Source organism: Calypte anna, chromosome 6 (genome assembly GCF_003957555.1).
Source record: "Calypte anna isolate BGI_N300 chromosome 6, bCalAnn1_v1.p, whole genome shotgun sequence".
Classification (NCBI taxonomy): Eukaryota; Metazoa; Chordata; class Aves; order Apodiformes; family Trochilidae; genus Calypte; species Calypte anna.
This window is the reverse complement of record NC_044252.1, coordinates 15,426,766-15,451,408: the sequence shown is the minus strand read 5'-3', so window position 1 is coordinate 15,451,408 and position 24,643 is coordinate 15,426,766. Positions and strand designations below refer to the sequence as shown.

The 24,643-nt window shown below is 41.2% G+C and overlaps 1 protein-coding gene across 5 annotated transcripts in view; it reads left to right on the top strand.

Annotated features, from left to right (window-relative positions):
- The window catches only part of PRKG1 (protein kinase cGMP-dependent 1), a 453,965-nt gene that overhangs the window by 401,749 nt on the left and 27,573 nt on the right, over nt 1–24,643 (top strand). For all 5 annotated transcript variants that reach the window (XM_008502063.2, XM_030453519.1, XM_030453516.1 and 2 more), the window contains exon 10: nt 19,326–19,422. In XM_008502063.2, coding sequence (XP_008500285.2) covers nt 19,326–19,422 — 97 coding nt within the window. The remainder of the gene's footprint in view (nt 1–19,325; nt 19,423–24,643) is intronic.

The following is a 24,643-nucleotide window of genomic DNA, read 5'->3' as shown; positions in this document are numbered from 1 at the left end:
ATTCATCTGACCCCTGAACAGTGATTGTGACAAATCTGAAGATTAAACACAATTGCCAAATGGCAAAATGGAAGAAATTTAATCCCACTATATATGAAAAAGTTGGTGCAGCCTTAACTCCCAAGTCACTGCTGAGACCTCCATCCCACTGACAGCTGATCCACTAAAATCTTTTCTTCTTTCCCTTCTCCCTTTAAAGAATACTTAACAGATTTTCCTAAAAGCTGAAATTAATTTCCATTCTTAGCTGCAGTCTAAATGTAGTCCCCATTAAGATCAGAATTTCTCAGAATCTCGTCCTTAGCTGGTGAGCATGGGCAATGTTGGACCACTCCAACCTGTATTGCCAGCACTCAACTGCATAGCTCTCTGAATTTGATTTCTTTTAGTTTTGCCAAGCATTAAGCCCTAAGGCCAAGAGGTTCTGTAGAAGAAGAGCAGATGACACTGACATGATGGGTCTCTACCTTTGCTGCTGCTGGCATTGGTACCCACCCAAGGCAATGCTTTCCTTTGGGTGCAATGGGAAAGTTACAAACTGCCCCTGCAATAATTTGCTCTGTAGTGCAGGGTGACAGAGGTTGATGTAAAAAAACCCTGATGCTTCCATATTGTCAATGGATCCTGAGAACTGCTGCCATGTGATATTATTTTTCCCATTTGCATGTTTGCAGAGCATAAAGCATCCCAAATCCCATGGCTGGGCAGAGCACTTGTTTATCCTGACTCCATTTGCATTGAATTGCCCCTGGCTTCAAATGCTATGTTTTCTCACTGTCCGACTAAATACTCCATTAAGTGATTTGAGAAGTGCTGAGCTCTAAATCTTGAAATCATCCACTTAAAAAAAAAAATTAAAAAAAATTACAGTTTTAATGTAGGTATAGCAAGGTAAAACATTAAAAAATATACATAACATGAAATTGTGAATATGTGGGAAAGCTTAGTGTCTGTAAACCTGGAAAGAAAGGGTCAAAGTCTGTTCTTGCCCATTATGTTGGATGTTAATGTCAAAGCACCTGGAGGTTTATAATAGGGCCATTGTAATAAAATTTCTGATGTAAGTTAAAAGGATATCATTCATGGCTGAATTTAAAATTAATTTCAGTAATGGGAATGCAGCGTTCTGTATCTTCTCAGTGTACCATCACATGCAGATGCTTTTGCAGTCTCTCTTTGATTGGTGGGTCACTTCAAAAAACATGTGAAATAACATAATTTGTGGATAGCAAAACAAGGGATTAATCTGATACAATGAGGGTCCAAAAAGTAGTTGTCCAATTGCCATTTGCTGGGCTGTTGATTGTTTACTGCAAATAACCTCCCCCAAACCTGTTAGATGTTTAGATCCTGGTACCAATCATAGTCTTGTGTTGAATCACAAGTTTGTTTTTGTCAGACCTTGGCACATTTCCTAATCCTTGATGCTATGAGCAGGTGCTTTCTACTGCAGGTGCATTTCTCTCATGCTGCAATTTTAATGGCTGGCTGTTTCTTGTTTAATTGAGAGGCTGTTCCTCTGCAGACGTGATATAATTCATCTTGGATGACCAAATGTGATTCTTACAGCTTAAAATAATTTTAGGAGCTGGTAAGCAGAGCTAGGCTGGTAAGCAGCCCAGCAGACAGCTGAGATTCTTGTATCATGTGGGGAAATTGCCAGGGAGGCCCTACAGATGCTGGGTTAGATGAAAAAGCACAACACAAAAACAAAAACAAAAAACAAAAAACCTACCCAACCAAACAACAAAAAAAAAAACCCAAAGAACAAAAAAACCTCTCATATTTTGCATTGTTAAACAACGAGCATGTGCTGACCCAAGGCATGATGACCTCCTGCCTGCAAAGAAATAGTGTATCAGCATGAAGAGAGAATTACAGAATGGTTTGGGTTTAAAATAATCTAGTCCAAATCCCCTCTACAATTCAAGTCCCCTCTAAAATTAAATAGAATCAAATGGGTTTTTTTTCTGTCAACTGAAACAAAACTTTAGGAACCCAAACTTCCTTTAAGTGAACTTGTTAAATGAAGAAGCAAAATTCAGAATATTTGGTTCTGTTTGTATCAACATCTCTAATATTTTTAAGCAGACCAGTATTTATCTTTGCTTTGTTATCTGCCTAGGACAGCTACCATCTATTGCTCCTGGAAGTTGAAAAAGTATTCAGACTCTCAGGAGAGTAATGGAATATATAAAGGCTGGAAACAAGCAGCCCTGTACCTTCCTTTTCCTAAAGTGATGCCTAAGGGTTGGTGATGGTTGCCAGTGAGGGCAAACATAGAGGTAAGGAGTCTCAGGAGTGAAGGATCTTTTTACAGCAAGGCTCTTTGAATAGCTTCAGTGCTTTTGCAGTATTGCTTTGAACACAGATAGGGGAAAGAAATTCAAATGTTTATTTGACTTGCAGCATATCATCTGCCATTTAACAGAGGAGCTGAATTCAAAAAGCTGAGCTCTAGGTGTGCCAGGGGCCATATAGCTCAAGAAGTCAACAAGAACCACTGGTGATGAATACTTCTTTGAGGTCAGTGAATGCTGGATGTCACAATCTGGATTTGAAAAAAATAATAATACCCATCTGAGCTATTTTAAAGTTTTCCTGTTTTTCCAAAAGTTTAAATGACTGGAAGTGCTTAGCAGATGAACGTTTCTGGTAGAAGGCATCAATCCTGCTGGGGCTCAGGAGATGCTTCTCTCAGTCACCCCTTCAGAGATGGCACAGCCAGGGAGCTCAGAGTCAAACACCAACAGAGTATATTTTATGTGAGTGATTGAAAGTGTCTTTAGAAAAAAATTATTACATTAATGTATCTAAATCCAATTTTATCAATCACAGACTTCTGAAACACTATTCAGAGCTTGAAATAATTTATAGTCACATTACTATCTCTCCCATGTGCAGTGATCTTGTGATGATGTGAAGAATCCTGTTATCATATTGGCAGTTTGCCAGGACAATCAATTTGGTAATTTTGCTGAAGTCCCACACCTGTAATAAACCCCTTTCACTAGATTTCTGAAGTTAGTTTTGTTAAAAAAGTAATCCAGGAACACATTCAACTACTTCAAAAGCATGAGGAAAGCATCTGGCCTGATCTTTGCTCACAAAACCATACTTACAGTAGCAATTTTTGAGAGAATTTCCATCTATAGGCCAATGTTAATTTAAAATTATAAAGTCCACCTTACAAAGTACTAAACCCCCATGACATTAGTGACTGTTGCCTCATTCCCACATTGCTAATAGGGTCCCAATAGCTGAGACTTGATAGTGATTTGAGGTGGTTGGGGCCTTCAAGATCAGGTGAGGAGAGGCTCCAAAAATAAATAATCTAGAAAAAGATTCAATTTCAGAAAGTGGTTATCAATACTCAGCATTCATTGACTCCAGTCTTCACAATCTATATGCCCTGTATTTATTTGATAAGGTGTAGTATTATCTGGTTTTGTCATTAGAAAGGAACCCAGACCTAGCTCCTGTCTGTCATATTTATCCTTCTAATAAAACATAAGCTGACAGCTGAGACCTGTCCATTTGTATATTACATTTTTGCACTTTACTTTCTGTTTCCATGGAAACCTGGCCTGTTAGAACAATAGAGAATGAAGAGAGGAGGAGAGGGCTCTGGAAGCAGAATTCTGCTTTTTGGCTGAAGTGCCCCCATGATATGCCAGACACAAACCCACAGGGAGCCAAAGAAACTGAGGAAGGAAAATTTCAAGGCAAGGAGGACCATGAAGATGCTCATAGGGCTGCAGTACCTCTGCTATGGAGACAGGCTGAGAGGCTTGGGGCTTTTCAACCTGGAGAAGAGAAGATTCCAGGGCTACCTTAGAGCACCTTCCCATACCTGAAGGGGCTACAGGAAAGCTGGCAGAAGACTTTTTACCAGGGCATGAAATGCCTCACATTGGTCACCAGCCCTTCCCTGTTGGTGAGAACAAGATCCAGCATAGCACCTTTTCTTGTTGGATTCGCTACCATTTGGAGGAGGAAGTTACCATCTATGTGTTCCAGGAACATCCTGGATTGCTGATGCCTTGCTGTGTTGTCCCTCCAGCAGGTGTCAGGGTGGTTGAAATCACACAGGACTACCAGGGCCTGTGAACACAAAGTCTCTTCTATCTGCCTATGGAGGGCCACATCTGCTTGGCTCTTCTGGCCAGGTGGCCTATAGTAGACCCCTACTCTAACATCACCTTCTCCCTTCTTTTTTTAATCTTAGCCCTTATGAACTCAATCAGTTTGTTTTCCTTCCCCAGATGGAGCTCCATCGATTCCATTTGGTCACTGATGTAGAGGGCAGCACCTCCTCCCCTCCTCCCCTGCCTGTCCTTCCTAATGAGCTTGAACTCTTCTCTCCGTGCATTCACACAGACACTTCAGCTGGGCTGGCCATGTCACCCTCTTAGGCAAGTCCCCCTTGATTCCTTGGGATGTCTCTGCCTCCTCCCTGGCTTGCCTCAGGGCAATAAGTTGAGACCCCTTACTAGCACTCCATCCCTCTGCCCCTGCTGTGCTGCCCCACTTTTTGTCACAGGTAGGCATGAGATTATTAACCCCTTCTCCCTTCAAATCTCATTTAAAGCTTTATCAATGAGCCCTGACAACTCCTGCCCCAGAATCCTTTTCCCCCTCTGGGACAAATGCATCCCATTATTTGCTCATCGCTCTGGTGCCTCATACACCAAGCCATGGTCATAGAACCCAAAGCTCTGTTGATAACACCAGTCCTGGAACCATGAACTGACCTGTTAGCTCTTCCGGTGTATTCCCTTGTCCATTGCTGATGTCAGAGGAATAGAGGAGAACACAACTTGAGCTCCTGATCCCTTCACCCCCTAGGCTATGAAATCTCTTTTAATTGATTGTGCACCTCTCAGTATTCCATCATCACTACCCACCTGAAAGAGCAGGAGTGGGTAATAATCTGAAGGACTCCCAAGGGTGGAAAGTTTGCCTACAACATCCTTTAGCTGGGCACCAGGGAGACAGCAGAGTTCCCTGTGAAGGAGGTTTGGTCTGCATATCATGTCCTCTGCTCCCCTCACCAGGGAGTCACCCACAATGGCCATTTTTCTTTTCAGGGTCAGTTTTGATATCTGGCCTGAGGTGAGTTGGCCTTGGTTCTGCAAGGGCACTACAGCTGCTGTGTTACTCACATGAACACACTTGCTTTATTTTTTCGTTTTTTTTTTTCCTTGGCCAGTGACCTGTTCCCACTGACCCTCCTTCTGTGGGTTACAACAGGAGGGCTGGTGGGCTTCCTGATGAGATGATATTGGATCCTCTGCTCCACTGAGAGTTACCTCCTGTTCTGGTTTTGGAGAGGTCATTTTGTGAAAGTAATCAATTTCCCTCTCACTCTCCCTGATGTTTCTTAACCTACTCACCTCTGCCCTGAGCTCCATCACTTCATCTTGGAGCTGTGCCACCCGGCTGGGCAGGTCATCAGCCTGCTCATGCTGCACACAGCCATAGTCAGAGATGCCCCCTGCACAGAGATCCAGTGTAAGGAACACTGCACTGCTGAACAAAAGCATGAAATTGATTTGGGAATAATATCTGTGTAAGAAGATGCAGTTGGAGAAAAGGCTCCTCCTTCCATCACCCTGGAGACTGAAAAAAAAGACTACTGCATAGACCTGATAGTTGAGTGCCAACATTTTAAGGATGGATTTTATGGCTGGATCCCAAACAAGTATATCTAGACAACATTTTATTGCTCTTTCAGAGAATCACAAAATTGTCATGGTTGGAAAAGACCTCTAAGATCACCGAGTCAAACCATCAATCCCCAAAAAACACCATGCACACTGAAGCATGTCTTGAGGTGCTACATCTACATGGTCTTCTAATACCTCCAAAGATGGTGACTCCATCACCTCCCTGGATGATCTTTTCCTGTGCCTGTCCACTCTTTCTGTGAAAAGGGAGGGGGCAGCCTGTGTTGTGCTGCAGGTAAAGAGGGGGGTGGTACAGTGAGTAGAGAAATTAAGAGAAATTCAAGAGTAATGTAGCGTATTAGAGCAGCTAAAGAATAATAAAAAGCAGGGAAGGAAATACATAGTGGAGGCTGAGAGGCAGCGTGTATTGGCATAGTTCCTCATGCATCACCTGCAGTTGCCACTGGGGTTGGAAGCCAGGGTAGAAAAAGCCTTCTGACCCTTCCTGGTTTGCCTGGCATTAGTTAGGAGTTGGCAGTGTTTAATGCCAAAGTGTCGGACAGTTAAAATTTCACAAAATTACACTAGTTTGCCAGGTAGCTGAGTTCAGACCTTTTCTAATTAATTTTCAGGCACCAGGAAGCTAATTTGAAACCACTGCTGCTAATTCCAGGAAAAGAAGTCAGCATTAAGTCTCTTTTGGGAGTTTCAAGTGACAGCATAGCCATTAGCAGAGGAGGAATGCAGGAAGACAATCTTTATCAGAAACCATGTGTTCAGCTTTATAATTCTTCTATGGAATTCATGTTTACCTTTTTGCTAAGTATTATTTTCTGACATTAAAAAAACTAAGTGCTACCGGGTCTCTCCATCCTCTTAGTGAGCAGTAGTTAGAGTTTTGTTGTTTACTGAAGATGCTTGTTTATTATTAAGGGGGGTAAAAGCCTGCTCATTAAAGGAGGAAAAGAACAGAAGATCTCTGCTTTTAGAAGGGGACTTTTGCAAATTTTTTGTTTATAGGCTGGCTGCCAGGTGATGTTGGAGAAGTGTCTGCAGTGCATGAAAGCTTTGCTGTGATGTGGGTTTTGTATCGGATCATGGAGTAAAGCAGATCATCCCTTTGTGATTGCTAAAGTTGCTGTTGGAGAAAGCAGCTCTGTGCCACAAAGATACTTAAGAGTTTAATAAGAACCTTTGGAACCCTTATTACACCAGTAACAGTGGCACATTCCTCCTCATGTGTGGACCATGGAGGATGCTAAGCAATGTTTATTAGTCCTGAAGCCCTTGTTGTGGAGCTTCTCATATGAGTTCATGACCACCAGGATCATCTTGGTGTGTGAAACTTTTCTCCTTTATGTAACACATTTACAACAGCTCCTGCAAACCCATCAAACCTCAAGAAGCTGCAAGAGTGTTCAAGGTAATATCAGATGCTTGCTCTGCTTCTCTATGTGCTTCCTCACGGCTGTTCTCCAGAGAAGACATTGAGCAAACTGGAGTTTTGATCTGATCCCACAGGGGGTCACACTCTCCGAGTGTGTCTCCATTATACAGATAAGTAGCAGATAAAAAGAAATGAAGCAAAATAACCAAAAGTCAGAAAAGCCAAGAGTGACCTGGAGCTGGTACCACCCTACTCATTCTTATCTCCAGTCCTTGAATGTAACTGTAACTGGCAGAGAAGGAGACAAGAGTGGAAAGAAACTTCACCTGTAGAATTATTTCCTGTTTAATGAGCTAACATAGGGTCACTATAGAAAATTGGAAGAAAATTTTGACATTTCTGGCTTCAGTTGTGAAAGAATTAGTCTGTAAAATTCAAGTACTTAAATGTGGAGTAGAGTTCCTTCTGGCAGACCATGCTCAGCATTACCCCAAATTGAGCCTTTAGATACTTCAGATTTTAGATGCCCACAGATTTTAGTGATGTATATCCCTTTATTAAGTAAATGTTGAAAATGCCAAACGAGGTAATTTTGAAACCATAGATTCTCTGTCATTACTCATGTAGAGGCATTCCCCTTTGAGCAGCCTTTTCTTTGAGGGTTTCTCAGCAGTACTCTTGTCTACACCAGGGTGGATAAGAAGGGCTATGGAGGTGCCAGGTGCTGTGGAATTGTGTAAAAGCCAGCTAGTGTCTGCTCCTTTCCTAGAAATCCCCAACAATCCATCTTCCTGACCATGTTTGAGCACTGAGCTGATGCTTTCACAGGACTGTTGTAAACTCTTGAGAGAGGATGATTTTGTCAAATCCTGTCTTTTGAGATTAGAAGCTCGGGGTATTTTTTTTTCTATGTGTATCAGTTAATTTCTGTTTTGTTTCATCTGATCCTTTCTTTGCAAGTCACTGGATCTCCAAAGGTCCTTCTGCAGGTTCATCCTGTTGTTTCATCCTGTTGTTTTTACTACTCTGAATAGTTTAATGTGAACAGCAAGCCTCAGTGCTCTGCTCTTGAACCTTTATCCATGTGAATTTTAAATCATCAAATAGCACTAGTCTCAGCACAGCACCACTCAGGATTGCAGTTGTTTGACCTCTCTGAAGCAGTTATTTCTCCACAAGAAGACATTTCCTGACAGCTTCATGCCTTTAATTTCCTTTCCTGGGAAACCTTCTCAGATGCCTTTTGGAAGCCAAATAAGCTCTATCAAGTGGATCAACCCTATGTGTGACTTCTTCAATAACTCCAATATATCTCTGCAGAAGGTTCCTGTGTTCGTTAATTCTGCTCTTGTTGATGGTTTTCACTCATAAAGACACAGATGATACAAGCTGTAGGTACCCAGTGCGGTTCTTTAAGCATTTAAAATTATTTTAATTGCCTCCTGGAGAAGCAGTGAGGATGTTAACCTGCCCATTAGGGCATATGTACTTCTAATAGATTTGTGGTACCTAAAGGCAAGATAAGTGAGGAACATGGGGGGACCTTGGAGTGTTGCAGGTGATGCAGGGAGCAGAGGCAAAGGGGCACTCGGGGGAAGTACTGATATGGTGGCAAACTGGGATTGTTGTAGTTGTTTTATGAAAAGAATATTGTTCAGAAAAAGTGGAGCTACTGATAAAAAAACCTGACAGAAATAAAATTCTAGTCTGTAAGTGTACAAGAGTGTCTCCACAAGGCCGGGCCTTCCTGAAGCTGTTTTAAGCATAAAAGGGAGTGGCAATGAGCTAAAGGTTCGCCCGGGGAAATGTGGAATATATCTGCCCTCCAGTGGAGGTATGGGAAAGTGCCTTGCAGAAGTTGCCTCATCTGAAAAATTGATGAGAGTTGGCAAAGGCATGCTAAGAATCTTCCAGGAAACTCATTGCTTTTGATACATTGTCAGCCATGTAAGTCATGTGGGTGGGATGCTGTGAAGCCTTACCCAAAAGGAGCTGAGTACATGGGAGGTGTATTAAGAAATATTTATCTCCATCAGAAGAGTGGTAAATTAGTTATTCAACTGCTGTGGTGTCAGGAGTTTTGAGCTTTTGGTTTCCTGGTAGTTCCCGAATAAGACAATTTGAATGATTTCTCAAGCCAAGGAATTGTCTGCAGTAGGAAAACCTGGGGGTTAGGGTGGCTTGTTTTCTTCCTTTATTAATTTTTTTTCTCTAATTAGCCCATGATAATATTCAAATGTTGATAAAGGTCTTGGTAGTTTTCTCTTGTGGCCAATTTAGTATTATCATCAGCAAGTAAGTGAGATGTGTGTTTTTTCTTTGTCTTAGCCACCATATGCAAAGTAAGGGCTGTTAAAAACTTCCTTTTATCTAGTTGAGAGAAGTCGTAAAATGAAACAGCTCATCTCTCACCATGTAGAACACAAACAGGCTTCCAGATCAGGCACCAGGCCCTGTGAAACACAGCTCTCTGTTGCTTTTTTTTCATGCTGTTACACATTATTTGAAGGGACCTTGAGCTTCTCTATTTATTCCAGTTGTACACAGCTGCATTGAAAGTGCCAATACAGGAGTGGCTGCACCACATCAAAATGTATCTCACCCTGTATCCTGGCTCTGAACATGCCCAACAGCAGATCTTGAAGGAGAATAAGAGCAAAGAGAAGCTTTTTGATGTGTGATCCTACAGTCTTCAGTGATCTGGGATTTGGGCACTTCCTGCATATAGGCATTGGGTAGCACTTTGTGGGGGTTTTTGTCAAAACATTTATCAATGCAAAGACCTATTCTCTTATCTCTTAGCAGCTTAATTTCTGTAACAGACTTTCTGACTTGCCAAATGCCTTTTGGAAATCCAAGCCAACTATATTGACCCCATCTTGCCTGCTCACGTGCCTGCTGACTTCTTCAAAGAACTTCAATGAACTTGTAAAGCATGTTGGCTCCCAAAGCACTCAAATTTGTCCATGTGTCAACTAATTCTGTTAGGACAGATGTTGGGCTTATTTGAGAACAGTGCTCTGGATCAAGAGGGCACTTCCATGCCTTAGTGAGCAGAGCTGGTTACAAACCACAGTTTGTAGTTGTCTTTGAGTTCATGCAGAAGTGCTGAGTGAACACCACCTGGGCCTAAGGATGGGTTATTGTTTGGTTGATTTCATTCCATACTGCTCCTTCAGTTGGCAGTGGTTACGCTGGTGATTCCCCTGGGAAGGAAGATTGTTGTGGGAGGACCTCCTCAAGATCTTCCAGGTTGAACTCAGGAGTAAAAAGTGCTCTTAGTTTTCTGCATATGGCTTTGTTCTTAGAGCGAACTTTCCAGAGCATGAGATGCTGGAGACCCTACAGCCTATGGTCAGGCTCCTTGCTGATGCTGTGATTGAGAAAGCTTTATTAGTTATTTTTAAGCATTTTGAAGTTGTTGCTTTTTTTTTCTTTTTTTTTTTTTTTTTCTTTGCCTGCCTTATGGTAGTTTCTCTTTCAAGTGGGCAGGATTTGATTCCTTGTTTGGTTTGGTTTTTTTATTCGTATTGATTTGTTTGATACCACTTCATATTTGAAGAATGCCTCCTTGCTTTGAATGTCATGTGTCATCCTGCTGTTCAGCCACATCAGCTTCCTTTTGTCCTATCCTAGGTCTATGTTTGATGGATGGTATTTTAGCTAGGTGCTTCCAGACACCTATGTGCTGCTGCTAAGATTAATTTTCCTAATCAGCTCTTTGTAACTACTCTATCATTTTGCCTTTCATAATTTGCAAATACAGGAGTGTTGCTTTCATCCATTTTGTAACTTTCTGCCATATACTTCCCTACATATTTGTATAGAGTTGTCCATCTCTAGAGGAAACTTTCTGCCTCTTCAGAGTCTCTCCTACATATGTGGAATACTCCACATCCTCCCTCTGCCCCTTTTAATTAAAATTGAGTAAAGTCTTGGAGTTTTATCCTGTAGAGTATCTTGCTTGAACTATTTCAGGACTTTCTCAAAGTTAATTTAATCAAAGCTGAAGCCAGAGCTTCCCAAAGTTGAACTCCATAAGAGAGTCATATTGGAAACATTGGACTCTTTCATTAGAAGCTGAAGGAGAAAGAATCAAGATAATAAAGTAAGCATTTCAGTGATAACCTCCCTTTGATGTCCAGTGGCAACCAGGGACCCTGTTCCCTAAAACCATCCTTATAACCTTTTCCTCTATTTAATGAATTCTCCTTCATACCTGCTTGGCATTACTGTCCCAGTCAGCTTGCATTTTATATCCTAGTTGGTTTGGTTCTTCCACCAAAATTTTTGCTGTTTTCTGGCACATGAGCATCGCTTGATTGTGTTGTAACAGGGAGCTGACAGCCTAAGTACACTCATATTTACACCAAACCCTTATTTTTGCTTGGACTGGAGCAAGAGATGGGTTTTTCTGAGCAGATGGGGAGCTTCAATACACAGGAGCAGTTGTGTGTTTTAAAGGGAGTGATGCATTTCTCTGTGTTACAAGAGAGGATCCCACAGGAAACATAGGGGGGAAAAAAAAAGAAAGGTGAAATTCAGATTTTATGGGATTTTTTTCTTTATAAAGTTGCTCCCTGCACATCCTGTCCTTAGATAAGGTCCCACTGCAGTGCTCATACTCCTCCTAGATGGAAGGTACAGAACCTAATAGGTGTAAGTTGCTTAAAAATAAGGTATTGCCAACCTCTTGGCATGTTTAGGAGTTTGATGATATTGGATTCCAAGTTAAAACATTTTAAAGAGAGAAAAAAAAAGAGAAAATCTTTCTGATCTATTTAACTGACTGTATTTTACTGCATTCAATTACATTTCTCAGTGAAATCAGTCTCCATGCAATAGCAAGCCTTCAAAGCCCCATAATTCAAACAAATCTATTGCTTGACTACTAAAGCAACTTAACATGAGCAGTTTATTATGATAGTGTAATATCATATGCACATTGCTTAGTTCTAATAAAAAAATAATGTGCTTTTAAAGGGGGGGAATAATTTCTCTGTTAGTTTTTTAAATTTATGTTTTTAATTTCTGACCTCTTTCCCTCTCCAGAGGAAGTTAGAGACACCATAGATTTAATGTCTGTTTTAGCTGCCACTTAAAAGTTCACTTTCTGTAGGAAAATCTAAACCAGGAGCTATGCTATTGCTTCTGATGTGAGAGTCACTAAAAGCATGAACACTGGGACTTCAAGGGCTGGTGAGTCCAAGAGAAGTACCCAGCACCAACAACATGAACTTGAAAAGAATGACAGCCTTTTTTTTTCCTGTGCAATGGTCCATGCAGCTGTAGCTTTTGATTGCATGATCACCACTAGCATGTTGCTATTTTAAAAATGGATTCTCTCTTGATTTGGATTTTCAGTCAAAGGTGTGAGATGTAGAAGTAAGTAGTAGCAGCTAAGTCAGGAGTTAAAGCCTCTGCACTGCTGACCTCAGAAGGATAGTCTGGAAGAAGGAGACCTGAATCAGGGAAAATCTGGGTTAATAATTATCATCCTTCCTCCTTCTATCTGTCTACAGATCCATATAGATAGATGTAATAACACCTTTTACTTTTCCAGTGTTGTTTGCAATTAGAAAAAAATGGAAGGGTAGAAGATGAATTTGATGTTCTCATCTTTGGTATTTCTCAGTGCAGGGCAGCAAATCCTCATCTGCAAATAAATCCTCTCAAACATGTCTGTGGGCAGCAGACATAACATCCATCCCTCCCAGCAATGGGCTAGTGTTGGTATGACAAATACCTGGCAGAAATCATTTATGGGCACAGTACCATGTCAACAGTTCATTGTCTTTGGAAGGGCAGAATACCCCTTGTATTTAGGGCAATCAGATGTCAGTGCTCCCTGGGTAATGCAGTTCAGGCTGAGTGGGTGGCAGTGACCTTGATGCCCATGGGAGAAATCCCAGTTGTCTTGTGCCAGTACTTTTACCCAACAGCTTGGTGTCCTTAGTTGGTATCTTCCTGCTTTCCCTGGCAGTGAAGATGTCCTGGTACAATTCTGTGATTCTGAATTCGTGAATGAGCTAATAACTTACTATACTGTGATGGAGCTTGAAATAAATTCACCTTTATTGTACCATCATGTGACAGGCAGTGAAATAGCAAAAGAGCTGGTCTTATTTTTGATGGTTTTGTTTGTAATGATTCCAGTAACATTTATCTGAAAGGGACATTTGGAAGGTAAACATACATTGTGCGTCATGGGAGAGATGGACGTCTGGCACCTGGAGGAAGAAACACAAGACATGAATTTCCCATATCAAGGGATGATATTTAGGAAATGGTTATTCTCTGCTATCACCTACCTTCTTTGCCTGACTATAATTTTGGGGTGAATATCTGCCTTGCAGCCACTGTAAGCCCACAGAAAGCTGAGAGTGCTCTTCACCTTGAAGGATCAGACTATTAGAGAGGTCTGATGAGCAAGTTATGTTCTTCCCCAACAGGGTTTTGGGTTTGTACTCATGGTTATTTTTTTCTGCTGCAGTGGTTTGTCAACGGACATCCCTCCCTCCCAAAGTGTACTGACGCAAATGGATTGGTATCTGGAGGGAATGCTAGATAATGAAGGGTTTTGCACATGGCGTGGGACCTCTGAGGCAGTGCACCATAAAGAAAGACAGATTTGTTCTCAATGCCTCTCAAGAATTTGCTTTAAGGCATTCCCAGGCTCTGGATCTTACTGGCTGTGTAAAATACACTGTCGCTGTGCCATGCTTCTGTCTGTTGCCTGAATGTGGCTAGATCTTCTAAGCCCCACTCAAAGGGGCCCTAGTTGCAGGTAAGGATCTCTTGTGGACATGACACAATGTGCTTTTTATTTTGCTTTCACCCATAAGACCACTCATAGATTTCCCCTTGTCCAAAATCACTCCAAAAATGTGAATCTGAGCTTTTTGGAGTCATTTGAGCAGGTGGGAAAGAGGGCATGGAAGGGATGGCGTGGGAAGCCCTACTACCATTTGCTGCATCTGCTCTTCCTTACATCCCTTTCAGATAACAAAGCCTTCTCCTTACATAAATTTGACCCTGGTCCTCTGCCACTGTTCATTCACATTTGGAATTGCATCTGTCTTAGCTCAAGAGCATGACTCCAGAAAGCCTGCTGTGGCTTCAGGGTACCAGGAAGGTGAACAGAGTAGATTAGACTCAGGTGACTTGTTTCACTAGGCCTAAAATATGGATGTCCAGATGTGTAGAAAAAATAGGAATAAAGTTGAAGATTTGAGGCAGTTTATGCTTTTGTTTCTCATGAACTTAATTTTATTTAAGTGCTACATCAGTTGAAGCAGCATGCTAAAAAAAATTCACTGTATTTTAAGACTCTACCAATAGCTGAAAAACCATAAGGAAATGGACTCTCTTCTTTAGGGAACACAGGTAGAGTGTGATTCCTTTTGTGATATATTTTTTTCCCCACCTCACCTGTGGCTCTCCAGCTCATTGCACATGTATCTTCTTGCAGGCTGGGGTAATCTTCTCCAAGTATTGCAATTCAGATTTTTCTGGTCTGTGTAGAGATCCAGTGCTTGTATCTTCAGAAGTGCATTACCTCAACAATGAGTAACCAGGTCAGCCAACAAAACTGGATATAAGGCTCACAAAATAACTTTTAAACAAGCAGGTGTCTGTCGCTGAGGAAATCCACCCAAAATGGTTAGGATCACTCCTATCAGGGAGCTGGTAGTTGGTTCTCATTTGGTTGCAATTTACATCTAGTTGGCAGCATGCAGGTGAAAAGAAGCCAAGTTTTCTTTCAGGATGACAGTTTAGTAACAGATGTGTGATGTGTCCCGACACATTTAGCTTTTATCCTTTGTAGTTTCCTAGATAAATTGATTTTTTTTTTGTCAAGTGTAATTTAGGGAGGAAAAGCTGGAAATGAAATGTGCTTTTGAGTAATTGTTTTTCTATCACTTCTTTCAATGACTGTAAACCTCCAGCAGTGCAAGAAACCACTTGTCTTCCTCTCCCATTCTGCATGACAGACATTGCCCAAATGCTTGGGCTGTGCTTTCTGCACTGCTGTTTCAAAGTAATGGGATACGAGGATGATGGTATTTACTCCTGACACCTTCCCAGCTCTGGTGTCTTGCATGTGATGCCTGTCCATGCTGAAGAGGAGGCTAAATCAAGGCCCTTTAATTAGTGACTCCTTAAGGATATGTATTTTATTTGAAATGAGACAAAGAAATGCTTGTCCCAAACCCTGACTCCTCCACACAAGGACAATGATACTCATTAGGGCCAGATCATTATGGAGAGGCAGTTGTTTGAGTAAAATTTCAGGAGGTGCCTCTGTCATTCAGGTTTGCAAGAAACTTTGGAGAAAAGCATGGGAGATTCCACAGGATGCTCAGGTTTAACCTAAAGCTGATTATTTCCTACTCCATAAAGTTTTCTTTTATCCCTACAGAAAAAGTAATTCTCCTTTTAGCTACTTAGCTGCTTTAGGAGCAGACATAAGCTCTCTGCCTACTAAACCAACCCGGTTTAATAGGGCAGGTGGCAAAACCTGGTTTAGATAAAAAAAAAAAGTCCCATTGAGAGTGCTCTGGGAGTTGATCTCTGGCTCCCAACAAGCTCTTGTGAAAATCTCAGCCTTCATTTTAAAAGCTCTTTATTAAGCAAGAGACTTTTTGTTGTTTCTCCCTGCTTGAACAACGTGCTCTCTGTATCTTTTTTTTTGTTGTTGTTCACTCTGAGTTACGATTTTACAGGCTCTTTTTTTGCAGGTGATGGCTGGGGCAAGCAGCTCAGTTACCAAAATACCTGTAGAAGGGCTCTTTCTTCATTATATCTAATTCAACTTGAGTCAGGAAACTCCAGAGATCTCAGAACAGAACAGCATGTCACTGGGTGATGCTGATCAGCACTCACGGCTTCGAGCTTGCCTGAGTTGTCTTCCCAGTGCACCTTTAATCTATTAACTTAGAAACTTAAATCACCATGTCTTGCAGAGGTCAAAAATAATTTCCTTTTTCAGAAGGTCTAGGAGTACTGGCATACAGGTGTATATTTAGAATATTACTGCCTTTCTCACCAAGTATGGGGTAGGAAGAGGCTGTAGCATCCCCTGAGTGGTACCCAGAAGAAACAGGCCCTGACCTGATAAACATATACTTCTCCCACAGAGCTCTTTCCACATCATCGTGCACAAATATGGTCAAATTGTCTTTAACATTTTGTTATATTCCCAAGGAATAAACAAAGCACCCTTCCCAGTGCCTGAGTGTGGCCAATTTCCTCAACCTGGTCCAGAACTGAACATTTTTGTACAGACACAGCAATAGTAATTTTTAAACTTCTTTACTTCTTTGCACTGTCCTCTTAGTGCCTGGAAAGGGTCTATCTTCTTTTGGAGATTATAGAATTAAGACATCACTTATGTTTTTCAACGTAGTTTATTCAAGCAAGAAGCACACATTACAAAACTCTTGGGATTTTATATTTTGGGAGTGGAATGCTCAAATTAAGGAAGCTTGAGGACAGGTGTTGAATTCATAGTTTAAATTTCAGAGTGAGGATTACACCCTGATTTCTGATTTAGGAGAAAGCTTGGGAATATTTGCATTTCAATCTTTTTATTTAGGTGACAGAAGAGATTTATTCTTAGGCTGAAGTGCACAACTCAGGTTAGTCCATAGGCTTTTGATTGGAAAGTGGATTTTGACCTTAGTAGCTGGGAATAAAGCAGAACTCACATGTGATTGTTGCTACTAAGCATGTGAGAGTCTCATTTACTTCATTTTACATGGTTTGGTTTCACTATATGTTTTTGGACTTTCTTTTTTTGGATAGGTGTTGCACGTTATGTGGAAAACTGCATCAATGATGTTCCTTCATTGCATTTGTAGGTAGTAAGGACCCATGCTTCGTCTGGTAAAGATAATTAACCAAGAGATTTCAAAAAAACTATCACAGTAATGCTGCAAGTATGCTTTTAAGCATTTTTTTTTTTTTTACTTGGAAAGAAATCAGCAGAACTTTCAGCTTCTGTGACTCAATGCACAAAACAAGGAATCAGTTAGGACTGGAGCAGCAGATCCTATCTCCTATCAGACTGGGGGATTTCCAGGAAAAATGGTGGAATTTGCGGGACTGCTATCTTGCTTGCCCTGCCAGCCCCATGTTATGTCTTAACCTAGTTTTTGTCCTCTCATATCACATGATGTGAACTATGTGTCTTTTTCTACGGCTTGGACATCTTTCAGGATAAGAGGTATTTATAGGGAAACATCATTTTCCCTCCCTGTCCCATATGGTTTTGGAGAGCCTGATCCTTCTGGCACACTGCTGCTTGGCATTGAGAAATCGTCATTAGTTGCCCCAGGGAGAAGACAAGGCAGCTGGTACCCTGTCTCCCTGGGAGCATGAGATGGCTTCCTACTGCTTCCAGGCCTTGGGCAAAGGGCATGTGGGGCTTCTTGACCTGAAGTCTTGCATCCATTTTTTGACCATGGAAAGGAAATTTTCCATTATGGGATTTCATCTTCCCAGTAATTATAAATCCTTAATGGTATTTTAGTGGCTTATACAGTCATCATGAAAATCAGACCCATGTTATTGCTCTGTCACCCCTAAAATGACATGTCTGCTGTGATTAAAAGGGAACATATAAATACATCTTTCCTTCAGCAGAGGCTTTATAGTGCCATGTTTAGCATGCACCTCATGATGTGTATGAAGCAGTCAATGAGCAGCTGTGTCACACAAGGTTATCCCAAGTTCAAAGCAGACTCAGTGCGTATTGGTTTCCAAAATCAGCTGCATCAGGCTGCTGTGGCCACAGGAGCAAGGTCACCAAGAGGATCTGGTGACAGCATAAATAATAAAGCAGAGCTTAAGTAATTTGTCAGTAGCACACACACCCCCCTGATAAAATAGCACTTCATTGCATCAAATCTGGGGCTTGATGTTGTGAACTTTCACTTTTTCTTGACACTTCTTTTTATTTTTCCCTTTTAATTTATTTTCTTTTTTCTCCCCTAATACCATTGTGATTTTAAATATACTGAAGAAGGTGGTTTGAAGGGAATTAGTAAAATTGTTCCATCCTATCATTGAATTAGAGAGATGTGGTAGACAAGGTGCATTAAAAAGTTAGACAGAAGGAGACATAGGTATAATTGTGGCTAACACTGACATTTTACCTTTATGCTAGCATTATGATGCACAAATGAATCAACCAGGTGAAAAAGCAGACTATGGTCTCGGCTAATTTCAAAATCTAATGGATGAAATTAAGTGCTAAAAGCCAAGCCAACTCCCCCTCTCCACTCTCCATGCCTCTTTCCATACTCCTGTCAATACTGTCTTCCCATACAAGTCTGTGTCACCAGCAGCCAAAGGTTGTACTTGCACAGGGACTTCTCCAGCAGCTGACTCTCAAACTATTGAGTGGGTGGATCCTATTCATTCATTTCCCCTTCGAGCCTTTCTAAAAATACTGTAAACCTTGACAAGGAGCTATTTTAGAGGAATCATATTCATGAGGATGGTCATGGGGAGCTTGTTTTGGCAGGCTTGCATGTGTTCGATTTGCATGTTGCCTTAGTTAGTCAAGGCCTTGGAGGACTTGCATTGCAATCCATTTGGAGATGGGCTTAAGAGACAGCATCTGGATTTTGGGACCTCCTGAGTCGGGACATCAACTCCAAGAGAATTTATAGGAGAAAAAGAAGTGAAGATACTCGTGTAGGAATGTTGCTATGTGACTGAACTAATAATTTCAGGCATTTGCACATCAGCTTACAGCTTATCGGATCTGATTTCATGAAACCTGGCTGTGATTTCTCTCCAGGGACCTTAGTGATCTTGCCACTTTCAATAAATATTTATAAAAACTACTGACAGTCTCTGGATAAGAAAACCTCCTATGAAAGACTTGATCTTCTAAAAATACTTAAAGACACCCAAAAAAAAAAAAAAAATAACCACCTTACGCACAAGAACATCAATAGAACCTGTCAAAATGTAGCGATCGCTGGGTAGCTGGAGCTGTAATGCAGTACCAGACATTGGCATTGTAGGCATGCAGTGGGTTTGTTGGCTTTCCTCACTTGGGAAACTCTGCACATAGAGCACTGCTTGAATTGGGACCAGCAAAACAATGATTGTGAATAAAATCAAACTGTAAGAGATAAGATGGAAATCAAGCAGGTAAAGGCTGTTCCACACTCATGCTATTTGAGTACAGTATCGTGCAGTACTCATGTTTGCACCTCTAAGAAATTTCCATTTTTTCGCATCAAAAAATCCAGATATGAAGCCGAAGCTGCCTTCTTCGCCAACCTGAAACTCTCTGATTTCAACATCATCGACACCCTTGGGGTTGGAGGGTTTGGACGAGTTGAGCTGGTAGGTAACCTTTTCTTCTTTGAAGTTTGTGTGATGTCCTAGAGTATGTACTGTGTTACGGGTCTTAATTTTTCATTACACCCACATAACGGAAAGAAAATTATGTGATGCATTGATATATTTTCTAATGTCTGAAAAAGCCTAAATTACATTTCCTGTTAAATGGAAGTGTGTGAATAAATGCTTTAGAATAATGGAATTATTTAGGTTGGAAAAAAACCTTTAGGAACATAGAGTCCATCATTTGCAGTAACCAAAAAGAATATACATACTGAGTTGAGAGAGGAGCACACATCTTTTATCTCCAAGTGGACCTATGTTTATGGCATTGATTGCCTTTGAAAAAAAAACCTGAAGTGTTGTGTGGCTGTTAAAATATCAACCTAAAATCTTACATAGCCAAAACTGGAGTACTGGTACAATCTCCTCTCTAGGCAGTGTCGAATTTATGTCTTGAGATAGATCTACTTGGTTAGCACAAAATTTGTGCATTCAGTGTCTGAACTATGACAACACTTCACTGAGAACAACTTTTTTTTTTTTCAGAATTATAGAGAAAGATTAAAATCTGAGCTTGCTTTTTGCTCTGCTTGGGTCTAGAGCCGTGCAGGGAAAAGAAAAAAAAAAAAAAAAAGAAAAAAAAAAAAAAGTCTGAGTGTGAGAAGATTGAAATAGCAGCCGTGGCGTGACCCGTTGATAATTTCATGTAAATACAAAGCCTATAATAGAAAGAGGGAGCTTAGTTTACATCATGGTGCTGACCACAGAAGAGCTTCTGACACCAGACACCAGTGCAGAATGTTAGGAACTCCTGTAAGTTTAGGGCAGAAAAGGAAATGGAGTTACTGTTGCCATCATAAAAGTTTAGGGAAATCCCCACTCTTTAACCCTGCAGGAACCAAATGCACTCATAATGCTGGGAACTGGAAAGCAAGAAAAATTAAGTGTTTTAATGATTATTTGTGACATAATGAATAAGTTCTATGTTTAAAGTGTGACTCAGTCTTCTGTGTGATTTTTTCCTGACTTTTCCTGTTTGGATGTATGTAAAGTTGTGAGGAGGAAAGAATGTCTGTGAGAACTCTGGTCCCTTCCTGGGGTTTGGATTTAGTGCTTATTTATTTATTTGATATTAGCAACTGTTGTTTTGGAAGAGTCACAGGAGGTCAACTGTAGCTGTCCTTGCCCCTCTCCTTCTATAGTCATCTGCTGCAGAGGGTGCTTTGGAGCATGAGTTTAAGTGAGATTGTATCCAGCCTCCCTTTTGAAGGCCTTCCTCCTCTGTTGACAACAGCATAAAGCTCAGATTTGTCATCTAAATTAACATCACTGCTGGCTTTGCCACTTGGGATGACCTGTAGTGAGGGACCCACCAGTTTGGGGCTTTTTTTTAATCTTGTGAAGGAGCTTGTGAAGTTTGTTTTCATTTTTAAGGATACTAAGTTTAAGGATACTATGTAGTTCTTAGGAGATGTCCAAATCTCAGAAACATCCAGGAAGCCCTGTTGCCACCTACACAGCCAAAGAACAGGAGAAACACTTCTATAGTCTTGTAGGAGTTTTCTTCAGGGGTGGATTTAACAAATTGCCTCTGCTCTTTTAAGCAGGAAAATGCTGGTTAAGATTCTTTTCTGTAGTTCTTAATACTGACTTGCACACAAAATGATAAACAATGTTTAAAAGTTAACACTCCACATTTTATTATTTTTCTTTGCCACCAAGGGAGATTTTTTTGTTAGAAATGAAAATATTCTTTTTGTCAAAGCTGAGCCTAGAATTTATACCTCTTGTTTCTATCTTCTCCGTGAAAAAATATGTTTTATAATTTAATGTTAAAAAAATCAATGAATGCAAAATGTATTGGAAAAATTGATTCTTTTGTTGCCTGCATGTGTCAAGGTATCTTGCTGGTGCACAGTAGTGCTGGAATTTGTTCCTGGAAAACATTCACTCTTTTGTGTTTTACAAGAGTAACATTGATCAAATAAATAAATTTCATTGCAAGGAAGAGGGTATTTATAGCTTAACCTCATGTGCTGTTGGCAGGTCCCCTCCAAGGCATCTCCATACCCTTCAAGGGGGCTACAGCTGTGGTCTGGTTGCTGGCTGTAAACTGGAATGTCTCAGGCTTAGTTTGGGTCTTGCTGGCCAGGAAGAAATAATGCTCACATTGGGCTGTGTTTTTAATTTCCAGCTGTGGTTTTTGAGGCTCCTCTGTGAATGTGAGCTGTTGGGGAGAGGTCACCCCTTCGATGCAGCCGTACCACAGTCTGGCCAGGGCTGGTGGTGACACATTCCTAAGACAACCCTTCTGGATTTCAGAGGGCTGCCAAGTAGGTGCAGGCTGCTCCAGGGCAGACACTCCTTGCCCAGCTGGGAGGCCTCCCTTTTGCGGGGCCAAAAGAAAACCTGAGGAGTAACTTCTTGGTTTTTAATAGCATGGATTAACAGATGCAGCCACTATTTTTTGCAACTGAGATTCTCAGTCAGCACGGTGTCAGTTGAGCGTCTGAGGTGCTGGGATCCAGGTGCCTCCATGATACATTGGAACAGGGAATGACTGTGTCATCTTGGATTCATATCCCACCAAGTCCTGCTTTGTGGAGGACCTGGATGCAGGTCGGATGTCCTCAGGCTTCATAAATCATCTTTCCTGAACTTTATTGCTCTTGTCTTTGCTCTTTAATTTCCTTTTAACTTAGGTCCTGTGTTTCTAAGCCTCTGCCTCAGGTTAATTATTTTGGATTTAAATCACAATTATTTTAGACAGTTCTGAAATAAATGCATTGGAGTATCTGAACATACAGGGTTAAAGTCATTATTGCTGTCAAATCTGTTCAGGTAGGTGATGGCTGACTACAGGTAGACTGAAAATCAGGTCCAAACCCGAACACAGACCTTCTTGTTATATTGCTTTACTCAGTTATCACTTCCAATGATCACTCAGAAATGGAGGAAGGAGAAGATTTTTAAATCACTCCTGTTTTCTCCATGCTTCATCAAAAGCTGATGCTTGGTATCAGATACATCCTTGTTCACTTCTCAGGACAGATATTCCACTGAAAGTCTATAGACTTACCCCTTATCCATGCACATGTGAAAGCTTGGAGAGACATTTGGCAGAGCAAGGGCAGTCTCAACTTCTCCATGATACATTGGAACAGGGAATGACTGTGTCATCTTGGATTCATATCCCACCAAGTCCTGCTTTGTGGAGGACCTGGATGCAGGTCGGATGTCCTCAGGCTTCATAAATCATCTTTCCTGAACTTTATTGCTCTTGTCTTTGCTCTTTAATTTCCTTTTAACTTAGGTCCTGTGTTTCTAAGCCTCTGCCTCAGGTTAATTATTTTGGATTTAAATCACAATTATTTTAGACAGTTCTGAAATAAATGCATTGGAGTATCTGAACATACAGGGTTAAAGTCATTATTGCTGTCAAATCTGTTCAGGTAGGTGATGGCTGACTACAGGTAGACTGAAAATCAGGTCCAAACCCGAACACAGACCTTCTTGTTATATTGCTTTACTCAGTTATCACTTCCAATGATCACTCAGAAATGGAGGAAGGAGAAGATTTTTAAATCACTCCTGTTTTCTCCATGCTTCATCAAAAGCTGATGCTTGGTATCAGATACATCCTTGTTCACTTCTCAGGACAGATATTCCACTGAAAGTCTATAGACTTACCCCTTATCCATGCACATGTGAAAGCTTGGAGAGACATTTGGCAGAGCAAGGGCAGTCTCAACTTCTAGCCCTGACTTGATGAAGTTTTTAATCATATGTTTTAAAGACCAGCAGTTTCGTAGAATTTGGTGGCACTTGGAGTGAATGTTTCAACTATATGGTCATTAATCCTCAGCCTGGAAGGCAGAGTCAAGTATACCCAGAATCCTCTGATCACTTTTCACAAAATCACAGGATTATCAGAATTGGAAGGGACCTCTAGAAGATCATTTAGTCCACTAAAGCAGGATCACCAGAAGCACATCACACAGGACTGCATCCTGGTAGGTTTTGAATATCCCCAGAGAAGGGGTCTCCACAACATCCCTGAGCATCTATTCCCATGCCTTGTCAGCCTCATAGTAAAAAAGTTTTTTCTTATGCTTAAGTGGAACTTCCTGTGTTCCAGCTTATGCCTGTTGCTGAGAAGAGTCCAGATTCCTCTTCCTTGCACCCACCCTTTAGATGCTTGTACACATTAACAAACTCTTCCCTCAACCTTCTCTCCTATGCCTGAAGAGTTCCAGCTCTCTCAGCCTTTCCTCATAAGAGAGATGCTCCAATCTGCCAGTCATCTTTGTTGCCCTCTGCTGGACTCTCTCCAGTAGTTTCCTGTCTCTTGTGAACTGGGGAGCCCAAAACTGGATGCAGTATTCCAGCTGTGGCCTCACCAGGGCAGAGTAGAGGAGGACAGTGACCTCCCTCGACCTACTGGCCACAAAAAGGCACACTGTTGGCTCATGGATAATTTACTGTCTATCAGAACCACCAGATCCTTCTCCTCAGCACTGCTTTCCAGCAGTGCTAACCTATATTGGTGCTTGGGGTTCTTCCTCCCCTGGTGCAGGACCTTATACTTGCTTGTGTTATACCTCCTTAGGTTCTTCTCAGCCCAGTTCTCCAGCCTCCATTTCATGCTGGATGGCAGCACAGCCTTCTGAAGTGTCAGCCTTCCCTCCCAACTTTGCATCATCAGCAGACTTGTTGAGTATACACTCTGTCCCCTCATCCAGGTCATTGATGAACATGTTGAACAAGACTGGACCAAGTACTCACCCCTCGGGGACACCACTGGTTACAGGCTTCCAACTCAACCCTATTCCATCGATCACCACTCTCTGAGTTCTGCCAGCCAGATCTCAGTCCAACTCATCGCCCACTTATCTAGTCATTCTTGAGTTTCCTAATGAGGATGTTATGGGAGACAGTGTAAAAAGCCTTTCAGAAATCACTGCTCTGCCATCATCTATCCCTAATTTGTTATTGAAGTCTTTAGTGATTCTTGGGAAAGTTTTTCTTCATATGTACAATGATTGAGTAATTTTGGTTGGATAAGACCTTAATGATCATCAAGTCCTTCTGTTAACCCAACACCACCAACCCCATCACTAAACCGTGTCCCTCAGTAACACATCTACATCCTTTTTCCTATAGTTATCAAGGCAAACAAAGTTTTAATGCTTAATGAATAGCAGAAGGAACCTGAAATTAC